We start from the raw sequence: 23,580 nt of genomic DNA on the forward strand, positions 1-23,580 counted from the left end.
TTTCTTGTCGAATTTTGACTTGCGTTGAGTAAAATTACAACTTGTATTATAATACTCCAAAATTCTATGTTTTTCTTGTGAAATTGTGACCTTTTTCTTGTAAAATTCAAACTCATTTTTCACGACACGTTTTTTATATTTACATAGTATGCATATATTATTAATGTTGTGAATACACATCTTTATATATCTAGAAAGGGTGGTGCTAAAGAGGTAGGCGTTTTTCAGACGTCTCAAGAAGGTAACAAATACAATGATTCATTACCATGAATTGATTAACGTGGACCCCGACTTAAACAAGTTGAAAAACGTATTCGGGTGTTACCATTTAGTGGTCAATTGTACGGAATATGTACTGTACTGTGTAATCTACTTATAAAAGTCACAATAAAAAAAAAAACAAGAATGTGTGTGTGTGTGTGTGTTACAGTAAATCAACTTCTCTTTTTCGGACAAACTGCAAGTCAGCAGGAAGTCTCCCGGCTATTAATAATCACCACAACGTAAGTCAATTCATTAAAGACGAGATAATATCAATCCAATTTTGGGTGAAGATATACGAAAAAATTAAATATATATATATATATATATATATATATATATATATATATATATATATATATATATATATATATATATATATATATATATATATATATATATTTTAAAAAAATACAGCCTCTATCTCAGCTTTATTTACTAACATAATACAAATAATAATGCTGGGGTTCTTTAGGTACTCATAAAACAAAATGTTTAATATTGTGGCTGCAGTGACATCATAGTGACAGCTGTTCCTAATATTTGGGCCTCCTACTTACAGTCGCCTCATAGTGGTGTGTTGCATCATCACTTTCTAAAGAAATAAGAGTGTGGTTGACAGTTTTCTGCAATATGAAACTTGCTAACCAAGATGTCGCAACACCAGAAATGAGATGACATCACTGACAGAAAGATTACATCAATCCGGCAAATATGGAAGACATAAACAGTCAAAAATATTTATTCATTGTTTGAACTATTTCTAAGAGTTTGTGATCATTCAGTGTGTGATCTACAGTCCCTGTGTGATAGGATACAGCTCAAAAAAATAATATATTTTTTTATAAATATTTAAAACATTTCTATTTACCGTCATTTCTATTAATTATTTCCATAATTGACGTGTTGCAAAATAACACTGGTAGATTTAGTAACAAATGTCCTGGCAGGAATTTTAAGTAGCAATGGTTGCCATGGAAACACATGCTCAAGTAACACACACACACACACACACACACACAAATATTTCAAAATAACTAAGATTTGTGCAAATCGGCGAATAATCTTGCATCTCTACGCCCTCCCCGCTATCTAAAGAAAAAAAGTGCTGAGTCATCGCATCCTTCGCCTGTCAATCAAATGTTCAAATGCGTGTCCGTTAAATGTATTTGTCGTCCGACAACGAAAGGCGTAACCGCCGCACGTCGCTTGTCCTGTCTCCGCCATGCGATTGGATCTCCTCATAGGAGGGCGGGGCATGGCCGGGGAAGGGGTGGGGGCCACCCCCCGATCTGTCGCCGGGGGCCTCACGAGCCAACAGGAGTTGGGTGGGGCCCGGCGGCAACGAGCGGGCGGGGAGACGCTGCCCCCAGCTGCCGTACACCGCCTCCTCGTAGGACGGCAACTGGACAGGAAGTCCCTCCCCCATCAGGTCCAGCTGGTCCGACGGCCGCCGCCTGCTGATCAGACACAGGTGTGAGCGAGGAGGGAGGGGCTTGGGGGCAGGGGGGGGAGCCTAGCTCACCTGTGCGACAGACAGGTGCAGAGGCGGGACTTGACCACCAGACAGGCGGTGGTGGTGAGCAGGAAGATGGACACGCCCGCCGCCGTGGACGCCACGTTGACCCCGCTGTCCACGTTCATGTGAGCGCCCCCTGCTGTGGGGAAGGCCAAGCACAGCAAAGCATTGTGGATGGAAAAAAGTAGATGATGTTGATCTGCTCGCCTCTTTTCACTTCAAATGTCACTTCCTGTTTGAAGGCAAACCACAGAGCGCCTGCTAAGTAGATCAAACTTGACATGTCCTGCAGTACTTTAACATCAAACTTTCATTACAGGTACTGTAATCGCTGTATTACATGTACTCTAACCACTGTATTACATGTACTCTAACCGCTGTATTACATGTACTCTAACCGCTGTATTCCATGTACTCTAACCGCTGTATTCCATGTACTCTAACCGCTGTATTACATGTACTCTAACCACTGTATTACATGTACTCTAACCGCTGTATTACATGTACTCTAACCGCTGTATTCCATGTACTCTAACCGCTGTATTCCATGTACTCTAACCGCTGTATTACATGTACTCTAACCACTGTATTACATGTACTCTAACCACTGTATTACATGTACTCTAACCGCTGTATTACATGTACTCTAACCGCTGTATTACATGTACTCTAACCGCTGCATTACATGTACTCTAACCGCTGCATTACATGTACTCTAACCACTGTATTACATGTACTCTAACCGCTGCATTACATGTACTCCAATCGCTGCATTACATGTACTCCAATCGCTGCATTACATGTACTCCAATCGCTGCATTACATGTACTCCAATCACTGCATTACATGTACTCCAATCGCTGCATTACATGTACTCCAATCGCTCCATTACATGGACTCCAATCGCTCCATTACATGTACCCTAATCACTGCATTACATGTACTCCAATCGCTGCATTACATGTACTCCAATCGCTGCATTACATGCACTCTAATCGCTGCATTACATGTACTCTAATCGCTGCATTACATGTACTCCAATCGCTGCATTACATGTACTCCAATCGCTGCATTACATGTACTCCAATCGCTGCATTACATGTACTCCAATCGCTGTATTACATGTACTCTAATCGCTGTATTACATGTACTCCAAGCGCTGTATTACAAGTACTTTAATCGCTGTATTACATGTACTCTAATTACTGTATAATAAGTACTCTAATTACCGTATTGTATGTACTCTAATTGCGGTATCAAATATTCAAAATGCTGTATTATATATCGGTATACAGTATATATATTTTAAACTATGATTATCTATAATATAATAGTAGTGTTATACAGTATATATGTGTAAAATAAATGTCTATATATGTATATATATATATATATATATATATATATATACATATATACATACATATAGATATATCAATATATTTTATATATATAATGTATATGTAACACATTATATAAATGTATATATATATATATATATATATATATATATATATATATATATATATATAAATAAATAACAGTATGATTATATAAATGTATGTTATATTATATATAAATAAATAAATAAATATATATATATATATATACAGTATATATATATATAACAGTATAATTTTATAAAGCTATATTATATTCTAGAAATCTATGTATATAAATCTAAATAGAACTGTACTGTAATATCTGTAGATGAAATAATGTAGTATATGTAGTTTAATGTATTATCTGTAATTTTAATGGAATTACTGTATTATAAATAAATTATAAATATTTATAGTTCCATTAATTTCTCTGGCTGTAATTGAATTGCTCATCTTTAACTATCTATTATTATGGAAGGTAATTACATTTGAATAATAACATCATCATCATCAGGCAATACTTTCTATGATTTCCTGGAGTTAAAATGTGCTGACCACCACCACGTAAACCATCGGGCATCCTCATGTCCAATAATTGATAGCTTGAGTCAAAGTGTTTTTTTCTGTCTTCTTACAGCCGGAAACGAGTCAAGAAAGTGGCAACATTTTGTTTGAAAAAACAACAACGATATGAACTAAAAAAAGTGAACATTTTTGTGTGTTAAAAAACAACATTTGATCAAGTTTTTAAGCAATCCAAACTACAAAAACTGATTTCTGGACAAAAAAAAAAGGGTAGGATTGAATAAGCTCTACTTCTTCCTACTCCTTTTCCCACAAGTTAGGATGTGAAACTGTCAACATGTTCAAAACATCAATATTTTGTAACTATTTTGCTTTTCATTACGCATTTTGCTATTTTGTTACGAAAGTAATGTCAAAACATTTTTACGTTGAAAAAAAGTGTTCTTAAATGGCCATGAAGGATATGAATCATGACAATACATAATCAATTCATCTTTTTTCCGTCCAAATCCCCAGAAAAAGATGCTGTATGCTAATAAGTGATTTTGAATCATGTTGTCATGAAATACTTTTAAAAAAAAGAAAGTCTTCTTGACATTTTGCTGCCTGGAGTCGCATGGAAAGTGAAACTTAAGTCTGCTTCCTGGACCAGCCAGGAAGGAAGTGTCTTCAACCGCCTCAGCATTTTATTTTGGCGAGTTCGTCTCCACCAAAGTGCTGACCTGGCACAAAAAATATTGCCTCCTCACCTTCCACGCGCACGCAGACGGCGGGGAGGCGGGGCCTCCAGACGCCGCGGTGGCACCGGGAGATGGCGAACACGTCGGTGCGGTAGCCGGCCTCGCAGAACACGCGGACCGAGCTCCCGTGGGGGAAACCTCGGCAGGGCGACGGCTCGCAGCGGAAGCCGCCGTGTTCCGGCACCAGCGGGTGGCTGCAGTTACTCAGCCTGCCTGCAGGGGACGGGGGGGAGGGAGAACGTGAGTAAAGACCAGCGAGAGGGGGCGGGGCTAAAGGCGGTGTACCTGCAAAGAGGCGGGGCATGGAGGTGAGGAGGAGGACCCAGAGCTGACCGATGCGTCCGCACTTCCACGGAAAACACGCCGACGCAGACATCCAACCTGAAAACAAACACCTGGACTTTTTCATCCAACAACAAAAACATTGTTACAATGCGCATAATTGGCCGTGACTTATGGGCAAAAATAGGATTAAAAAAATGTATACATACAATATTGTAGTTTTACATCACCCTTTTGAATTCATTTAAGTAAATTACTTGCTTGCTTAATTTAAATTACCTTTAAAAAAATATTCTAATATTTTGACACAAAGGCAATTTTATTGTCAGAATAGGATTAAATTATTTTTGACTTAAATACTATAATTTTATTTATTTATATTTAAAACTATTTTGAAGTCAAATATGTCCAGTGAGAGTTTCTACACCGCAGGTTTACATATTTCACTGGGAAAGCCAAGTGGTATCAAACCATCATTTTACCTTCAATCAATCAATCAAAGTTTACTTATACAGCCCTTAATCACAAATGTCTCAAAGGGCTGCACAAGCCACAACACCATCCTTAAAAATAAAACCGGTATCATTTTTATACTTTATGCACTTTAACTGTAGATTTTACGGTGAAAAATTACCAGCTCAGTTGCCAGAATTCTACCATAAAATAATAGTAGTACCCTTTTTCAATTTACAGTAATGCACTGTAAAAAAGACTACTGTAGATTTTACATCTAAGTCGCAACAATTTTACCATAAAATTAACAGTGGTACCGTTTTTCCATTTACAGTAACCCACTGTAAAAACACCAACTGTATATTTTACGGTAAAAAAAACGGGAAACTTAGTAGCCAGAATTTTACCGTTAAATGAACAGTGGTACCGTTATTCCATTTACAGTAATGCACTGTAAAATCAACAGTAGATTTTACATTTTAAAAACTGGTAGCTGAGTCGCAACAATTTTACTATTTTTCCATTTACAGTAATGCACTGTAAAAAAAAACAACTGAAGGTTTTACGGTATAAAAAAACAACAACTCAGCGTGGCGAAGTTGGTAGAGTGGCTGTGCCAGCAATCGGAGGGTTGCTGGTTACTGGGTTCAATCCCCGCCTTCTACCATCCTAGTTACGTCTGTTGTGTCCTTGGGCAAGACACTTCACCCTTTGCTCCTGATGGCTGCTGGTTAGCGCCTTGCATGGCAGCTCCCGCCATCAGTGTGTGAATGTGTGTGTGAATGGGTGAATGTGGAAATACTGTCAAAACGCATTGAGTACCTTGAAGGTAGAAAAGCACTATACAAGTATAACCCATTTATAATTTATTATCATAACAACTCAGTAGCCAGAATTCCTCAATAAAAATAACAGTAGTACCGTTTTTCCAGTTACAGTAATGGACTGTAAAAACAACGGCCGTAAATTTGACAATAAAAACTAGCAAATTAGTTGCTCAAATTTTACCGTAAAAATAACAGTGGTACCTTTTTCCCAGTTACAGTAATGTTACTGTAAAAACAACAATTGTAGATATTATGGTAAAAAAACAACAACTTTGCAGTTCAGTTGCCAGAATTTTACTGTAAAAATGACAGTTGTACAGTTTTTCCAATTAAAGGAATACACTATAAAATTTACAGTAGATTTTGAAATTGAAAAAAAAACAACCTGACAGCTCAGTTGCAACAATTTTACCATAAAATTAACAGTGGTACCAATTTTACATTTACAGTAATGCACTGTAAAAAATAATAATTTTAAAAGTCTCTAAATTTAAAAAAATGTCAGCTCAGTCCTCAGAATTTTACGGTAAAATTAGAATTGGTACTATTTTTCAATACAATACATTAATATTTTTCCTGTACAGTAATGCAGGTTAAACAAAAACTGTATACATTTTTTTGTAAAAAAATTGGCATCTCAGTCGCAAAAATTTTACTGCAAAGTTATCAGTGGTACCATTTTTCCATTTACAGTAGTGCACTGTAAAAACACCAACCTAAAATGTTACGGTAAAAAAAAACTTGCAACTCAGTTGCTAGAATCATATCATAAAAATAACAGTAGTACTGTTTGTCCAATTACAGGAATGCACTGTAAAAACAGCGGCTGTAAATTTGATGGTAAAAAGTCGCTCAAATTTTATCATAAAAATAACCTTTTTCCAGTTACAATAATATTACTGTAAAAACAACAATACTAGATATTATGGTAAAAAAAAAAAGAAAAAGCTTGCTGCTCAGTTGACAGAATTTTTCCGTAAAAATAACAGTATTAACGTTTTTCAATTTACAGTAAAAACTAGCAAATTAGTCGCTCAAATTTTATCATAAAAATAACCTTTTTCCAGTTCCAATAATACTGCAGGAACAACAACTGTAGATTTGACGGTGAAAAAAAATGCCAGTTCAATTACCACAATTTTACTGTAAAATTAAAAGTGGTACAGCTTCCCCAACTGTAGTGAATCACTGTAAAAAACGATGGTAAATTTTACAGTAAATTTCTGGGTACTGAGCTGACAATTTTTTACCGTAAAAGTAACAGTGGTACCATCTTTTCCTTTAAAGTAATGCACAGTTAAAAAACCCCAATATATTTTATAGTAAAAAATTGGCAGCTCAGTCGCAACAATTTTACCGCAAAATGAACAGTAGTGCTGTTTTTACATTTACAGTAACGCACTGTAAAAACACCAACTGAAGAATTTACGTAAAAAGAAACAAAAAAACAGGAAGCTCAGTTAACAGAATTTCAACATAAAAATAACAGCGGTACCATTTTTGCCATCTACAGCAATGCTATGTAAAAACAGCGGCCGTAAATTTTACAGTAAAAAACTAGCAAATTAGTCGCTCAAATGTTACTTTAAAAATAACAGTAGTTCCGTTTTTCCCAGTTACAGTAATATCACTGTAAAAAAAAATTAAAAAAATTGCTAGTTTTTTACTGAAACAACAACAACAATCGTAGCGTTTTTCCATTTACAGTAATGCACTGTAAAAAAAACAACCCCAGATTTTACAGTAAAAATATCGGCAGCTTCGACGCCAGTTTTTCTACATATTAATTTTTTTACAGTGTGCTTATTGGACGCCTAAGCATATCTGCAGTTATGTGTTTGTGTACTGAAAGAGGGTGTGGTTGATTGTGCAAAAAAAATGAGTCAAATATTGTAACATTTCTGACTGATCGGAAGTGGTTTGATTCTGGAACATTTATCCACAGAAGTAAATGTGCACGTGAGCCTTTTGCGTCCAGGTGACAAAGACGTGCGAGGACGACGCTCCAAACATGTCGAGTGGGCGTGAAGCACCAGCATGGCGACACGTTGTGTGTTGTGTATGACCTCAAGTGTGTTGCGAGTGCAAACACTCTCCTCCATAAAGCCCTCGATCCTACTTTCTCTCCCTGCACTCGCTCTGTCTCAACCCAAGTCGCTTCCTTATAAGGACTACTTCCTCGCCAAGTGCTTGCTCATGGGTCGGTTCCCTTGAGTGAGGTTTTGAACGTGCACGTTTACTTGTTAGGCGGGGAGCCGCTCTACTAAAATACACAATTTATTGCCTTCATGTACAAATCGCACACTGTAAAAATAAAAACAATTAAAATAGCAGCTCAGTTGACAGAATTTTACTGTAATAAAATAATAGAGGTACTGTTTTCCAATTTACAGTAATGCACTGTAAAAACATTTATGGTAAAAAAAACAACCTGAAAGCTCAGTAGCCAGAGTCGTATTGTAAAAATAACAGTAGTGCCATTTTTGTTCATTTACAGTAATGCACTGTAAAAACAACACGACCATAGAATTGACGGTAAATAATTGGCAGCTCAGTCACTATTATTTTGTAGTAAAATAGCAGTGATACGGTTTTGAAATTTACAGTAATATGTTTGATGTAAACAACTGGCTACTCAGTCACCAGAATCTTACTGTAAAAAAAAAAAAATAGTGGTACCATTTTTCCATTTACAGTAATGCACTGTAAAAACAACGTTTATAGAAGAAGAAAAAACCTGGCAGCTCAGTCGCCAAAATCTTACTGTAAAAATAGCAGTAGTACTATTTTTTTCATTTACAGTAATGTAATGTAAAAACAACACGACCACAGAATTTACGGTAAATAATTGGCAGATCAGTCACCATTATTTTATAGTACAATAGCAGTGATACGGTTTTTCAATTTACAGTAATATCACTGTAAAAACTAAGTTTGATGTAAACAACTGGCAACTCAGTCACCAGAATCTTACTGTAAAAAAAAAAACAGTGGTACCATTTTCTATTTACAGTAATGTACTGTAAAAAAATGTTATGAAATCTTACTGTAAAAATCACAGTGGTACTATTTCATTAATTTACAGTAACAGTAATGCATTGTAAAATAAACACGACCATAGAATTTACGGTAAATAATTGGCAGCTCAGTCACAAGTATTGTATCGTAAAATAGCAGTGATACGGTTTTTCAATTTACAGTAATCTCACTGTAAAAAACTAAGTTTAAGGTAAACAACTGGCAGGTCAGTCACCAGAATCTTAATGTAAAAAAACGGTGGTACCATTTCCCCATTACAGTAATGTACTGTAAAAACATTTATGGAATCTTACTGTAAAAATCACAGTAATACCATTTTTTTCATTTACAGTAATGCTCTGTCAAAATAACACGGCCATAGAATTTACCGTAAAAAATTGGCAGCTTAGTCACCAGCTTTTTATCGTAAAATAGCAGTGATAAGGTTTTTCAATGTACAGTAATCTCACTGTAAAAACTAAGTTTAAGTTAAACAACTGGCAACTTAGTCAACACTTTAAAAATAAAAGTGGTACCATTTTCCCATTTACAGTAATGTACTGTAAAAACAACATTTATGGAAGAAGAAAAAACCTGGCAGCTCAGTCACCAGAATCTTACTGTAAAAAGAACAGTAGTACCATTTTTTTCACTTACATTAATGTACTGTAAAAACATTTATGGTAAAAAAAATAAAAAATAAAAAAAAAACCTGGCAGCTCAGTCGGCAGAATCTTACTGTAAAAATCACAGTAGTACCATTTCGTTAATTTACAGTAATGCACTGTAAAAACAACACGACCATAGAATTTACGGTAAATAATTGGCAGCTCAGTCACCAGTATTTTATCGTAAAATATCAGTTATAAGGTTTTTCAATTTACAGTAATCTCACTGTAAAAACTAAGTTCAAGGTAAACAACTGGCAGCTCAGTGGTACCATTTTTCCATTTACAGTAATGCACTGTAAAAACAACACGACTGTAGAATTTACGGTAAAAACTAGGAGCTCAGTTTCCAGAATTTTTGTGAAAAAATAACAGCTGTACTGTTCCCCAATTTACAGTAATGCACTGTCAAAACAAAATTTCCAGTCAAAAATGACAGCTCAGTCACCATAATTTAATGTAAAAACAACAGTAGTACCTTTTTCCCAGTTACAGTAATGCACTGTAAAAACAGAGTTTATGGTAAAAAAAAATGGAAGCTCAGTTGCCAAAATTTACCGTAAAAATAACAGTAGTGCCATTTTCCCATTTACAGTAATGCACTGTAAAAACAGAGTTTATGGTAAAAAAAAAAGGAAGCTCAGTCGCCAAAATTTACCGTAAAAATAACAGTAGTGCCATTTTCCCATTTACAGTAATGCACTGTAAAAACAGAGTTTATGGTAAAAAGAAAATGGCAGCTCAGTCGCCAGAATTTTACCGTAAATTAACAGTGGTATTGTTTTTTTAATTTAGAGTAATACACTGTAAAAACAATGTTTATGGTAAAAAACTGAAATCTTAGTCGCCAAAATGTACTGTAAAAACAAGACAAGGACCATTTTTTTCAAGTTACCTTAATGCACTGTAAACACATTAATCGTTGATTTTACAGCTGCCAAATTTTTACTGCAAAACTAACAGAGGTACTGTTTTCCAATTTACAGTAGTGCACTGTAAAAAACAAGTTTCCAGTCAAAATTGACAGCTCAGTCACCCCCAATTTAATGTAAAAACAACAGTAGTACCTTTTTTCCAGCTACAGTAATGCACTGTAAAAATGAAAGTAATGCACTGTAAAAACAGCTATTATGTTATTAAAAAAAAAGTAAAAATAACGTGTTTTGCTATTTACAGTAATGCACTGTAAAAACAATGTTTATGGTAAAAACTGGAAAGCTCAATTGACAACATTTCCCGTAAAAACAAGAGTAGGACCATTTTCCCCATTTACAGTAATGCACTGTAAATACAACACAACAGTAAAAAAAATTGGCGGCCCGGTCGCCAGGTGGAACGTTTTTTTAAATTTACAGTTAATTGCAAAAACAACAACTGTAGATTTTACAGCTAAAAATGGCAGCTCAGTCGCCAGAATTTTACCGGTTACAGTATTTTAATTTACAGTAATGCACTGTAAAAACTAACATACATTTCCCGGTAAAAAAAAAAAATTAAATTTTTTAACAGTTAATATCATTAATATTGTTTCAAGCGGTAATATGACTACCAGAGCAACAATCATTAATGAAAACAAGCTTTGAGTACAGCAAACAGCTTGGGGGACATTTGTGGCCCTCAGAAATAAATGTATAAAAATATAAAAGTGACCCTATCACATCCCTTGATTATTTTTCAGGATGTGAGTCGTTGGTGGGGAAAAAAAATCCTCGCTGACGTTTGACAAGCCAATAAAAAGTGTTGTTGTAGGAATGTCTTCTTTTTACTCGCTTGCGACTTCCTGTTTAGTTTCGCATTTTTCTTTCTGGATATTTTTATGCACATTACACACGATGCTGAAATCTGTTTTTTTTGTGTGTGTAAATGTATTTTGATTGGAAGTCACAAATAAGGAAAACATCACTCGACATTCAATGGGTGACGTTCACGTCTTTAAAAAGCTGACAAAAACCAAGCCGGGTCTCACCTGAAGGCAGCGGAGATGTTGACGAAGACCAAGCCGTGAAGCGCCTCTGCTGCTCGGCAACAAGTGTCCTTCAACCTCCGCCGCCGCTCCTGGATCAGCTGAGCGCGGCCTCTCATTGGCTCGCCGCCGAAGCCAAGCCCCGCTCCCTGACCGGAAAAAGCCCGCCTGCCCGCGCGTCACGGGACCGGAAGTGACGAGCGGACTCTCCCATCTGTGGCAGGAATGAAACATATCACGGCAACAACGACCACGTTATTTGGAAAAAATGACGGATGAGGCTTAATAATGTAGTTCAACATTTAAAATAAGATTGACATTTGACAAAAAAAGCGAGTTTTGGTTTTCATTACTTTAAAACCATCAACAAAATATCGGTATTTAAAAATGCAGATGGAAAATGGGAGGACTTTTTTGACTGCCCGTTGCCTTGGGATGCCATATTCAAACTAATCTACAAAACTACTATCGATGTGCAAAATCGTTATTTATGTGTTTAAGGATTGGTTTGTTTATGAAACTTGATGTGGTTTCTGTTATTTTAGGAGAGTTCATTGACAGTCATGATTTAGTCCATTTAAAGGCCTACTGAAATGACATTTTTTTATTTAAACGGGGATAGCAGATCCATTCTATGTGTCATACTTGATCATTTCGCGATATTGCCATATTTTTGCTGAAAGGATTTAGTAGAGAACATCGACGATAAAGTTCGCAACTTTTGGTCGCTGATAAAAAAAGCCTTGCCTGTACCGGAAGTAGTGTGACGTCACAGGTTGAAAGGCTCCTCACATTTCCACATTGTTTACACCAGCAACGAGAGCGATTCGGACCGAGAAAGCGACGATTACCCCATTAATTTGAGCGAGGATGAAAGATTCGTGGATGAGGAACGTGACAGTGAAGGACTAGAGTGCAGTGCAGGACGTATTTTTTTTTCGTTCTGACCGTAACTTAAGTACAAGGGTTCATTGGATTCCACACTTTCTCCTTTTTCTATTGTGGATCACGGATTTGTATTTTAAACCACCTCGGATACTATATCCTCTTGAAAATGAGAGTCGAGAACGCGAAATGGACATTCACAGTGACTTTTATCGCCACGACAATACATCGGCGAAGCTCTTTAGCTACGGAGCTAACGTGATAGCACATCGGGCTTAAATGCAGATAGAAACAAAAGAAATAAACCCCTGACTGGAAGGATAGACAGAAAATCAACAATACTATTAAACCATGGACCTGTAAATACACGGTTAATGCTTTCCAGGCTGGCGAAGCTTAACAATGCTGTTGCTAACGACGCCATTGAAGCTAACTTAGCAACGGGACCTCACAGAGCTATGCTAAAAACATTAGCTATCCACCTACGCCAGCCCTCATCTGCTCATCAACACCCGTGCTCACCTGCGTTCCAGCGATCAACGGAGCGACGATCATAGATGCAGTCGGCGGCCCGGAGACGGAGGAAGTCAAGGTGAGGTCGGCGGCTAGCGCGTCTGCTATCCATCTCAAAGTCCTCCTGGTTGTGTTGCTGTAGTCCGCCGCTAATACACCGATCCCACCTACAGCTTTCTTCTTTGCAGTCTTCATTGTTCATCAAACAAATTGCAAAAGATTCACCAACACAGATGTCCAGAATACTGTGGAATTTTGAAATGAAAACAGAGCTTTTTGTATTGTATTCAATGGGGTCCGAATACTTCCGTTTCAACGATTGACGTCACACGCATACGTCATCATACATAGACGTTTTCAACCGGAAGTTTAGCGGGAAATTTAAAATTGCACTTTATAAGTTAACCCGGCCGTATTGGCATGTGTTGCAATGTTAAGATTTCATCATTGATATATAAACTATCAGACTGCGTGGTCGGTAGTAGTGGGTTTCAGTAGGCCTTTAATTACAGTACTTGGTAAAATATTTATTTTTAAGGCCAAAAACAGATGTTCACTTAGCAGAGGTGTGGACTCGAGTCACATGACTTGGACTCGAGTCAGACTCGAGTCATGAATTTGATGACTTTAGACTCGACTTGACAAAATGTAAAGAGACTTGCAACTCGACTTAGACTTTAACATCAATGACTTGTGACTTCACTTGGACTTGAGCCTTTTGACTTGACATGACTTGCTACTTTCCCCAAAACCTAAAGTTTAAAAAGTTATTTGGGAGCGCTCCGTAGCTTTCATTTTGTACGTGTATGTCTATCAGCGTGTGTGCTGCGTGTCAGCTGGTGTGCTCTCAGTACAACAGCCAATCAAATTAGATCTACATTGTTTTCATCACACAGCATTCAGCCAATCAAATTGCAGGACAACCAATGAACAAGACTTGTCAAACAACGCGCCAGTGAGAAAGATTTATACCAAAGTTGGTTTCGTTCGGGTATAAAAACTACGACTTGGTCAACAAAAAACGAATTGCCGTATGCAAATCACGCAGTTCGAATATTACAGACGGAGACGCAACAACTTCCAACTTCGTTCGACATTTGAAGTTGCACAAAGAAGGGTAAGTTTTGAATGTAAGCTAACGTTTATTGGCTAAGTAACATGACTTTTATTTGCTGTGTAGTTAAATCAGTGAGGCTGTAAACTCACTGCTAACGTCATAACCATAGACATCTTATAAGTAGACGCAGCATCGAGCGCTACTGCTTACTGGCGCAGACGAGACGCGGGGCCGCCATCTTGGAGTGGTGATCCGCTCCACTCAGTGCAATTCATTTGGCAGGAGCAATGAACTGTCAGCGCATTTAATTCATTTTACCTCACTGAATACCACTCATTTTCACGCGCTTTTTTGTCATACGTGTAGCTATGATAAAGGACACATGTTTTATTATTCATAGTTTGCTTAACAGTAATAGAATATTCTTATATGCTATAAGTGACCAGACGTCCGAGATCAAAACTGGGAATATAAACCCAGAGAAGGGGGAAAAAACGGTCAGCTATTTTTAAGTTAAAGAAACAATATAATTACGTTATATATACATGCGTATATCCTACATAAACAATGTATGAATACATTAGATATCTATATATCTTATAGACCGTATCTCTGTTGCTGCAGCAGCAGAGAGTTTATTCTGTCTTGACACTTTGTATTGATATTTTGTATTACATTCTTCCCTTAAATGATAATGTTTACAGTGATTGTTATATATGTATTTTTTATGTATGTCGCTTTGGATAAAAGCGTCTGCCAAATACTTAAACATATATAAACACCTGAAAGTCTTTATATCAGCTAAAACCACCAATCTGTTTCACTGGATTCAGAATAAAACCAAATGCTGTCTTACCCAACAATGTTAGTATTTGAATATTGTTACTTGAAGACTTATTCCTGGTTACAATTATACTGTTAAGAAAGTATTGTCTTATATTTTGCCTAAAATGAGAATGCATCATAATCAGTGGCGGCTGGTGAATTTTGTTTTAGGGGGGGCTGAAAGTTTGTAAACCAAACCCCTGTAGGGGCGTCATCCTCCCCCAGAAGATTTGTTTGTGATTTTCACATACAAATATTGAAGATCTTTGCTCCTTCTTAACTCTGGTAATGTTATTTTCATAAAATACAACCAAAAGTACATTAATGTTAAATCTTACTTGTGAAAAGTAATCCCCCGATTCCTATTTTCAATAGTCCGCTCATTTGAGCAGGAAAACGCTGAACACCAGCCCGGCATCTTTGTTTTCTACCTGTCAACTGTCAGTTTAGGCTGCTCGCCGGCTCCTCATCACCACTTCAAGATGCAATTTGCTCGCGTCACAGCAACCAATACTGCGTCTACTTATAAGATGTCTATGGTTATAACATCATTTCAAACACAGCAATATGTTGTGTCCACTGCAGTTTGCTTCCTTATTCATACTTTTTGTCAAGTGATTTTTTTAAGCAGGGTTGCATGAGGTACCTACACATAACGTTACGTTAGTCATTGTATCACACACAGTAACATAACGTTAGACGGCGGTCAGCAGCACCGCATATTTTAGCCACCTACAAAAAGACAAACATAGTCAAATAAAGGTCAGTTAAAATGTATACTATATTAAGAATATGTGTACATATTGCATAGGGCCCTGACATCTAAAAAGTACAACTCTGTTCATTGTTATGTTCATGTATTTGTTATGTTTTTCATGTGTACGCACACATAAACACACATACAGTATGAGATGAGATCAATGAGATAAGGTAAGAACAGAATAGAAACTGCTGTGGAACTAGTTACAATGCAATATGCCATGGAAATACAATGTTGACACTTTTGTACAAATAAGTACAGTTGCACTTGTTTTTGCAAATGTGTTTATTCTGTAAAGGAATGAGTTAAATGTTTAAAATTGTTTAAACTATTAAAATGACTGGTTAATAGTGCTATTATGAATTGCAATGTCAGTACTATTTTTTTTCCTGCTGTTTCAAATGCACTTGTTTTAATAAATAAATACAGCGGTTTAAAAGCATACACAATCTGTGTAAAAATATTAGTCTGTGGTTAAAAGGACTTGAAAGGACTCGAAACTCAAAATGCAGGACTTGTGACTTGACTTGAGACTTTCCAGTCTTGACTTTGGACTTGACTCGGGACTTGCCTGTCTTGACTCGGGACTTGACTCGAGACTTGAGGGCAAAGACTTGAGACTTACTTGTGACTTGCAAAGCAATGACTTGGTCCCACCTCTGTCACTTAGTATTACTTACTTTAAAACATTTATTCAGTATTTTTTAACTTTAGAAAGCTATATGGTTGAAAACGATAATGATGCCAAAAAACATTTAAAAAATGATGGAAAGTCCTCAAAGGCTTATTTTGAAAATGTAATTAGGTTTATAGATATGCAACAACAACAACAACAACATATATGCTATCTGTTGTTGTGTTTCCTAATTTGAGTGTACAAAAATGAAGGTGTGTGTTACAGAGTCTGACCTGGACATAATCTGGACTGTACATAAATGCTTATTTTGAAAATGTAATTTTGTTTATAAATTATAGGCAATCTGTTGTGTTCCCTAATCTTTTCAATGTTCATGGATGAAGGTGTGTGTTGCTGAGCCCGACTTGGACATTATCTGGACTGGACCTGGTTTAAAAAGACCTTTAAACAAATCCAATTTCATTGACAACCTGGTTTGGTGAAAATACGGTCCTTTTATATATATATATATATATATATATATATATATATATATATATATATATATATATATATATATATATATATATATATATATATATATATATATATATATAAAATAAGATAAATAAATAACATTTTCTTGGGTAAAAAAGAAAGTAAAACAATATAAAAACAATTACATAAAAAATAGTAATTATAAATAAATATAAATGATAAATGGGTTATACTTGTATAGCGCTTTTCTACCTTCAAGGTACTCAAAGCGCTTTGACAGTATTTCCACATTCACCCATTCACACACACATTCACACACTGATGGCGGGAGCTGCCATGCAAGGCGCTAACCAGCAGCCATCAGGAGCAAGGGTGAAGTGTCTTGCCCAAGGACACAACGGACGTGACTAGGATGGTAGAAGGTGGGGATTGAACCCCAGTAACCAGCAACCTTCCGATTGCGGGCACAGCCACTCTACCAACTTCGCCACGCCGTCCCCAATTAATGAAAATGTTAGTAAACCAGCGGCACACACAATCATGTGTGCTTCAGGGACTGTGCATGTCCCTTGCAGACTGTGTTGTCTATGTTGTGGGAACCAGAATATTGGTAGCAGAAAGAAACAACCCCTTTTGTGTGAGTGGGTGTGGATAAGTGTGAATGGGGGAGGGAGGTTTTTTGGGTTGATGCACTAATTGAAAGTGTATCTTGTGCTTTTTTTATGTTGATTTAATTGATTTAAATAAATAAAAAAAAGCAGATGGCTAATATTTTACCTTAATATTGAAACTTGATGTCACGTGACTTCCGTCATGTCCAACTCTGAGGCCGCGCCCATTGAGGGTTACTTAAAGTGCAGCCCGGGGTCTATTTGAGAACAATTAAACAAGACAACAGGAGCAATTTTATGACAGTAAAGTCATACTATCTGAAGAATCAAGTTTTGATATTAAGACAAGAAAATAATCTTTATTTTGCAAGAACATGAGGGAGAGCAGATTAATTGAAATGTATGTTTAAATAGCTGTAATGTGAGAAAGTAAAACATTGTTAGCTTGGGAAAATTGTGTATAAAAAACTAGGAAAATGTGTAATATTAGGCAAAAAAGTTCATACAAGCACGCTTTAAGTGTAACAAAAAAACTGATATGCAGGCTGTTTTAAAAGAAAACATCTCTCTACCTCATTAGCATATATCCATCCGTCCCCCGCTTGTAAATGTTCAGACACCTATTGTCCAAGGTCTACTTCTCTGTTGGTGGTCTGCAACTGAAATGACTCATTAGCCGTGAATCAAATATCACTCCGCCACGCTTACCGACCGTTGTAAACACGCAACACTTTCAGCTTGCTGGCCTTTTTCAGTCAACTGAAAGCAGTCCCGGCAGGTTCATCTGTGCTGTTGAGTAAAACACGTGGAAAATAAAAGAGAACCAGAGACACCGTGGACACTCGTTGCAACAAAAACAAGTCCCATTTCCAAAGCAAAGTCTTTTTTATTTTCTTGACAATCAAACCCAGTGACAACACAAGATGGCGCTGACGATGACGTCAGCTAGCAAAGTGTACACAAACAACATGGTGAGTATTTACACAGGAAGTTGGCCCGCCGCCGACAACTAGCAGAACCGTTCATTTCAAGAAGACGCCGCCACGCAAGGCACTGAAACCCTACTAGCAATCCACACGTTACTCGTTGGCAAAGGATGAAGGTAAACAAACAAAAAATTCAAATAAACTCAACGGGTATTTCCACAGATGTGGGACTGTGTCTTGTCCCTTGAAAATTGTGTCACTACACGATGGGTATACGCATGCGCGAAAATCACGTCACTTCCTAGACTTGCAATTTCTCAAGTTTTTTGCAACGTCATGTTCTGTGATATTTAGAACGTTTTATTACTGTTTTGCACAGAACAAATAGCTTACTTAGGGGACAATAATATAAACATTAACAAGTATTTGCCACATGTTTATTTTTTAAAATGATGATTACTTACCTACTGTAACTTAAATCTATTTATTTGCCATTTAAGGCTGCTGAGCACATCATTCGTGTTTCTGTGCGGTTTCAAAATAAATACTGTATTCTTAAGTAACGTTTGTTTCGTATGTAATCTTTTATAGGACATTGCTATTCAGATAAAGACTACAAGAAAGAAAACCATGGCAACAGTGACGGCGCACAGGAGAATAACAGCCGTAAAACAAGTTGGAAACGGTGATCTTTACGGTACAGATCAAGTAGTGACAGTTGTCGTAGCGGTGCAACTTGTGACTTGACTTCTTGTTAGCACGACCAAGGAAGTCACGCAGTCATTACATTTGTTTATGTCAGGGTTGTCCAAAGTGCGACCCAGAGGGCCACTTTTAGCCCGCACCTTCTTTTTGTTATGGGGCCCTCAGCATATTGAAAACATTTAAATGCGTTTTTATCCTTTATTTCACCAAGCCGCGATGTGTAGGCTATATTCTGTTCAGATAGCCTCGCATAAATATGTACCTACAATAGATTGGATGTAGAAAAGGTATGAAAATGGCCTCGGCAGCATTCGATTTTCTGTATGGAAAAAATATGGACACCCGCAGTTTATGTATTTAGAGGGATTACACTGAAACAAAATTGAAGGGGGAAGAATACGTAAATTGATTGTGGTGCAGATCTGGACAAAGGTGCTGAAAGAGGAATTCATTTTTTGTTCACTTAGTTTTGTAGTGAATCGAGCATTACAGGTCCAACTATTAGGCTAGCTTCAGCGTTGCCAGATGTCTGATAATTATTGCATTCGTATTTTCGCCGACTGTACAATCAATAATTACAAAAATAATGTCAGATAAATTGACCCTTTCAATACACTGCTGTAATCAAACAGATGCATCTGATGTTGTGCACTGTCTAACAGCCAGGTGGGGGCGCTGTTCTGCCATAGACACCTTAGTTTGGGATCAGCACCATGGAGGTATGGCGGCGATATCTATAAAACTATTTTGCTTTCTTCAAATGAACTGTTTGGAATTTTCCCAATTTGTGACATTTTTCCCCAATTGTGAAGTCAGCAGATAGCTCCATATATGGTAGAGATTTACGCTGTAGTGTTTTTTCCGCTATCCTATTGTTGTGGGCAGACTGGCTCGTACATGCACATGCATCCCCCGCTGTTGCCATTTCTAAAACAAAGTAGCGTATAGTTCCAATTCATACCTGTCAGCAGACTCCATATCGAAGCGCTAAAAGCTACAACATGGATGACGGGCAGAAGACGCTGTCCAAGTGGAGGCACGTAAATAAGACCGCCCACAAAATGGTGCATCATGAAGAGACGGTCAGAAAGTGGCTGGAAGGTGGTCTGTAAAACATAATCTATGCAACATTTTGAAGAAAGAACAACTATTACAGGTTATGTATGTAAGGATGTGTTTTAAAATCCTAATACGACCTCTTTAAAGGTAAATCTGCATTGTAAACTATACTATACACACTATGCTAATGTTTTACTGTAATGTGGGATATTTTTCCTCAAACTGCGATCATTAAAAGTTTTTGTTGCGATTATTTTTGTCATTTCCCATCTGGCAACACTGGCTAGCCCTTGACGGAGTTCCTTGCTCTAAAGAGTTTTTTTTTTCTAGTTTGGAGAATTTAGAGTATTTGGTTTTAGTGTCTAACGACTGCCATAAAGGAAAGTGTTCATCGTCACAACACACACTCTTCCAAGTGCAGCTGATTGTCGCTTCACTCACGAGCCTACAAACAAAAGTGTTCTTACGGGGTGACTCACCGCTCCAAAGTACAAAGCACACATTCTTCTCAGTTAGTGTTTGGGAGGGTAAAGGTCAAACGTTCACCCACATCCATGCCCCGCAGAGGACTATCTTTTCTCTCACGGCCAGGAGGGGACAGGTCGTGGCAGTCGCTGCCCCCTGCTGGTTAAAGTGAACTAGGAAGTACCAGCTTGTTGACACCTGCTACAAAAGTAAAAAGCACAGCTAGTGTATTTAAACAAAAACAAGTCGCTACATAATCAACCCACGCTGGTTTTGTTTGGTATGAAATAAAGTTTCCTTGTCGGAAAAACAACAAAAGCACCGTCTGTAAAGTGAGTTTGCTTAATGTCGTCACATCCTAAATTAATAGATTCTTAAACAATTCATCTATTTTGTAGAAAATGTGTGTGATCTAAAAAGTTTCTAAAAATGTGTTGACAGTGCTTCAAAAATCATCATCACATCAGGTTGTAAAGTAAAGGATCAAGGTAAAAACGTGACAGTGATAATAATAGATTTCTCTCTCCATCGTCATACTCACACAAGCACACAAGACTCCAGTGTTTACCTTTGACTTCATCTTTGCTTGTTTCCACCAGGGGCTCACCTGGACTCATCATCGTCCCTCAGTAGTCAAGATCGGGGGGCTTTTGGACAATTGGTCTCTAAAAAAAATGAACACGTGGCTCCTTCACACTTAAAAATTCAAGTGAGGTCCAAATAAAAGTCATAAAAAAGTTCCAGGTCAGGCAGGTCACATGCTCTCTTTCTCCTTAACGCTCAGACTCACGCGCGCGCACACACACACAAAATTATTGCTCAGTATCCAGGGAACACACTCCCCCACAGTAGAAAAAAGGTAGGCCCACTTTGCTCCTTGCAGTGTCCAGTTAGTGGAAGTAGTCCGTGACCTCTGACCTCAGTTGCTGCCTCATTTCAGCCTGTTCTGCCTCATGAGTGGGACGATGCAGGACGGCGGTCCTGCCTTGGTCAGAAAGGCGTGTTTGAGGAGCTCGCTGGCCGAGGCGCGCTGGGCCGGGTCACGCACCAACATCCTGTCCAGGAAGCCTTTGAGCAAGGGCGACACCTGAGTGAGAGAGAGAGAGAGAAAGAGTGAGCGAGTCAGTGTGAGAAAGAGAGTGAGTTTGTACGAGAGAAACTGTGAGAGAGAGTGTGAGAAAGACAGTGGGTGAGAGAGAGAGAGAGACTGTGAGAGTGAGAAAGAGCGAGAGTGTGAGAGAGAGAGCGAGTAAGGAGACAGAGCGTCCAAGAGAGAGAGAGCAAGCAAGCGAGAACGTGCAACAGCGAGTAATAGCGTGGGAGAACAAGAAAGAGCGTGTGAGAGAATATGAGACTCAGTGAGAAAGTGAGTGAGAAAGAATGTGTGATAAAGAGTATGAGAGCACAAGAGTGAGAGAGAGAGTGAGTGAGAGAGTAGAGTGAGTGTGTGAGAGAGTAGAGTGAGTGTGTGAGAGAGTACGAGAGTATATGAAAAGTGAGTGAGAGTGAAAAAGACACAATGAGTAAGACAGCGAGTGTCCGGGAGACCGCGTGCGAGCCAGCAAAAACGTGCGAGAACGAGTAATAGCATGCGAGAGCAAGAGAGCGTGCAAGAGCGAGTGTGAGAGAGAGTACAAGAGTGAGAGAGTGAACGAGTGTGAGAGAGCGTGAGAGTGAGTGAGTGAGTGAGATCGTCCGGAAGAGAGCGTGCGAGAGCGAGAAAAAGCGTGCGAGAAAGAGCGAGCGATAGCGTACGAGAGCGCATGCGAGAGCGTACGAGAACGAGAGAAAGCGTGTGTGAGAAAGCGTCTGAGAGCGTGTGCGAGAGAAAGAGCGTCTAAAAGCGAAAACGTACGAGAATATGCGAGAGCAAGAACAAGCGTGTGTGAGAGAAAACGTGTGACAGTGAGAGCGTCCGAGAATGTGCGAGAGCGAAAAAAAGCGTGTGTGAGAGAAAGCGTGGGAAAGTGAGAGCGTCCGAGAATGTGCGAGAGCGAGAGAAAGCGTGTGTGAGAGTGAGAGCGCCCGAGAATGTGCGAGAGCGAGAGAAAGCTTGTGTGAGAGAAAGCATGTGAGAATGAGAGCACCCGAGAATGTGTGAGAGCAAGACAAAGCGTGTGAGAGTGAGAGCGTCCGAGATTGTGTGAGAGCGAGAGAAAGCGTGTGAGAGAGCGTGTGAGAGAAAGCGTGTGAGAGTGAGAGCGTCCGAAAATGTGCAAGAGAAAGCGTGCGAAAATGTGCAAGACAAAGCGTGTGTGAGAGAGCGTGTGTGAGAGAAAGCGTGTGAGAGAGCGTGTGTGAGAGAAAGCGTGTGAGAGTGAGAGCGTCTGAAAATGTGCAAGAGAAAGCGTGCGAAAATGTGCAAGAGAAAGCGTGTGTGAGAGAAAGCGAGTGAGAGCGTCCGAGAATGGACGAGAGAGAGTGTGTGTGTGAGAGAGAGCGTGTGTGAGAGAAAGCGTGTGAGAGTGAGAGCGTCCGAAAATGTGCAAGAGAAAGCGTGCGAAAATGTGCAAGACAAAGCGTGTGTGAGAGAGCGTGTGTGAGAGAAAGCGAGTGAGAGCGTCCGAGAATGGACGAGAGAGAGTGTGTGTGAGAGAGAGCGTGTGTGAGAGAAAGCGTGTGAGAGTGAGAGCGTCCGAAAATGTGCAAGAGAAAGCGTGCGAAAATGTGCAAGACAAAGCGTGTGTGAGAGAGCGTGTGTGAGAGAAAGCGTGTGAGAGAGCGTGTGTGAGAGAAAGCGTGTGAGAGTGAGAGCGTCTGAAAATGTGCAAGAGAAAGCGTGCGAAAATGTGCAAGAGAAAGCGTGTGTGAGAGAAAGCGAGTGAGAGCGTCCGAGAATGGACGAGAGAGAGTGTGTGTGTGAGAGAGAGCGTGTGTGAGAGAAAGCGTGTGAGAGTGAGAGCGTCAGAGAATGGACAAGAGAGAGTGTGTAAGAGAAAGCGTGTGAGAGAGCGTGTGTGAGAGAATGCTTGTGAGAGTGAGAGCGTTTGAGAATGGGCGAGAGCGAGTGTGAGAGAGCGTG

The 23,580-nt window shown here is 38.5% G+C and overlaps 2 protein-coding genes across 5 annotated transcripts in view; both read right to left on the reverse strand.

Moving 5' to 3' along the window:
* Positions 1 to 987: 987 nt before the first annotated feature.
* On the reverse strand, positions 988 to 18,140 carry zgc:152863 (uncharacterized protein LOC562658 homolog). Of its 4 annotated transcripts, none has more exons than XM_062060596.1 (6): positions 17,976 to 18,140; positions 11,642 to 11,852; positions 4,713 to 4,827; positions 4,437 to 4,640; positions 1,787 to 1,919; positions 988 to 1,721 (listed from the first exon to the last, which is right to left on the reverse strand). In XM_062060596.1, exons 1-6 carry the CDS (start codon positions 17,984 to 17,986, stop codon positions 1,421 to 1,423), a joined length of 975 nt encoding a protein of 324 aa, XP_061916580.1. In that variant the 5' UTR covers positions 17,987 to 18,140; the 3' UTR covers positions 988 to 1,420. The 4 variants fall into 4 exon arrangements, with proteins under 4 accessions (XP_061916580.1, XP_061916582.1, XP_061916581.1 ...); XM_062060598.1 differs by having other exon boundaries at positions 1,787 to 1,916; positions 17,976 to 18,091; XM_062060597.1 differs by having other exon boundaries at positions 988 to 1,718; positions 17,976 to 18,091.
* pak4 (p21 protein (Cdc42/Rac)-activated kinase 4) overlaps positions 18,069 to 23,580 on the reverse strand; it is a 31,555-nt gene continuing 26,043 nt past the window's right edge. Inside the window, exon 10 of the mRNA XM_062060594.1 lies at positions 18,069 to 21,645. Coding sequence (XP_061916578.1) covers positions 21,490 to 21,645 — 156 coding nt within the window. The 3' untranslated portion in view covers positions 18,069 to 21,489. The remainder of the gene's footprint in view (positions 21,646 to 23,580) is intronic.

The sequence above is a fragment of the Entelurus aequoreus genome, linkage group LG10 (assembly GCF_033978785.1).
Source record: "Entelurus aequoreus isolate RoL-2023_Sb linkage group LG10, RoL_Eaeq_v1.1, whole genome shotgun sequence".
Lineage (NCBI taxonomy): Eukaryota > Metazoa > Chordata > Actinopteri > Syngnathiformes > Syngnathidae > Entelurus > Entelurus aequoreus.

What these genes read in the sequence shown, in the direction of transcription:
- zgc:152863 (XM_062060596.1), bottom strand. An exon ending in AACATCTCCGCTGCCTTCAG is followed by an intron (nt 4,828 to 11,641) that starts GTGAGACCCGGC and finishes TGGATGAAAAAG; the next exon opens with TCCAGGTGTTTGTTTTCAGG. An exon ending in CATGCCCCGCCTCTTTGCAG is followed by an intron (nt 4,641 to 4,712) that starts GTACACCGCCTT and finishes CGTCCCCTGCAG; the next exon opens with GCAGGCTGAGTAACTGCAGC.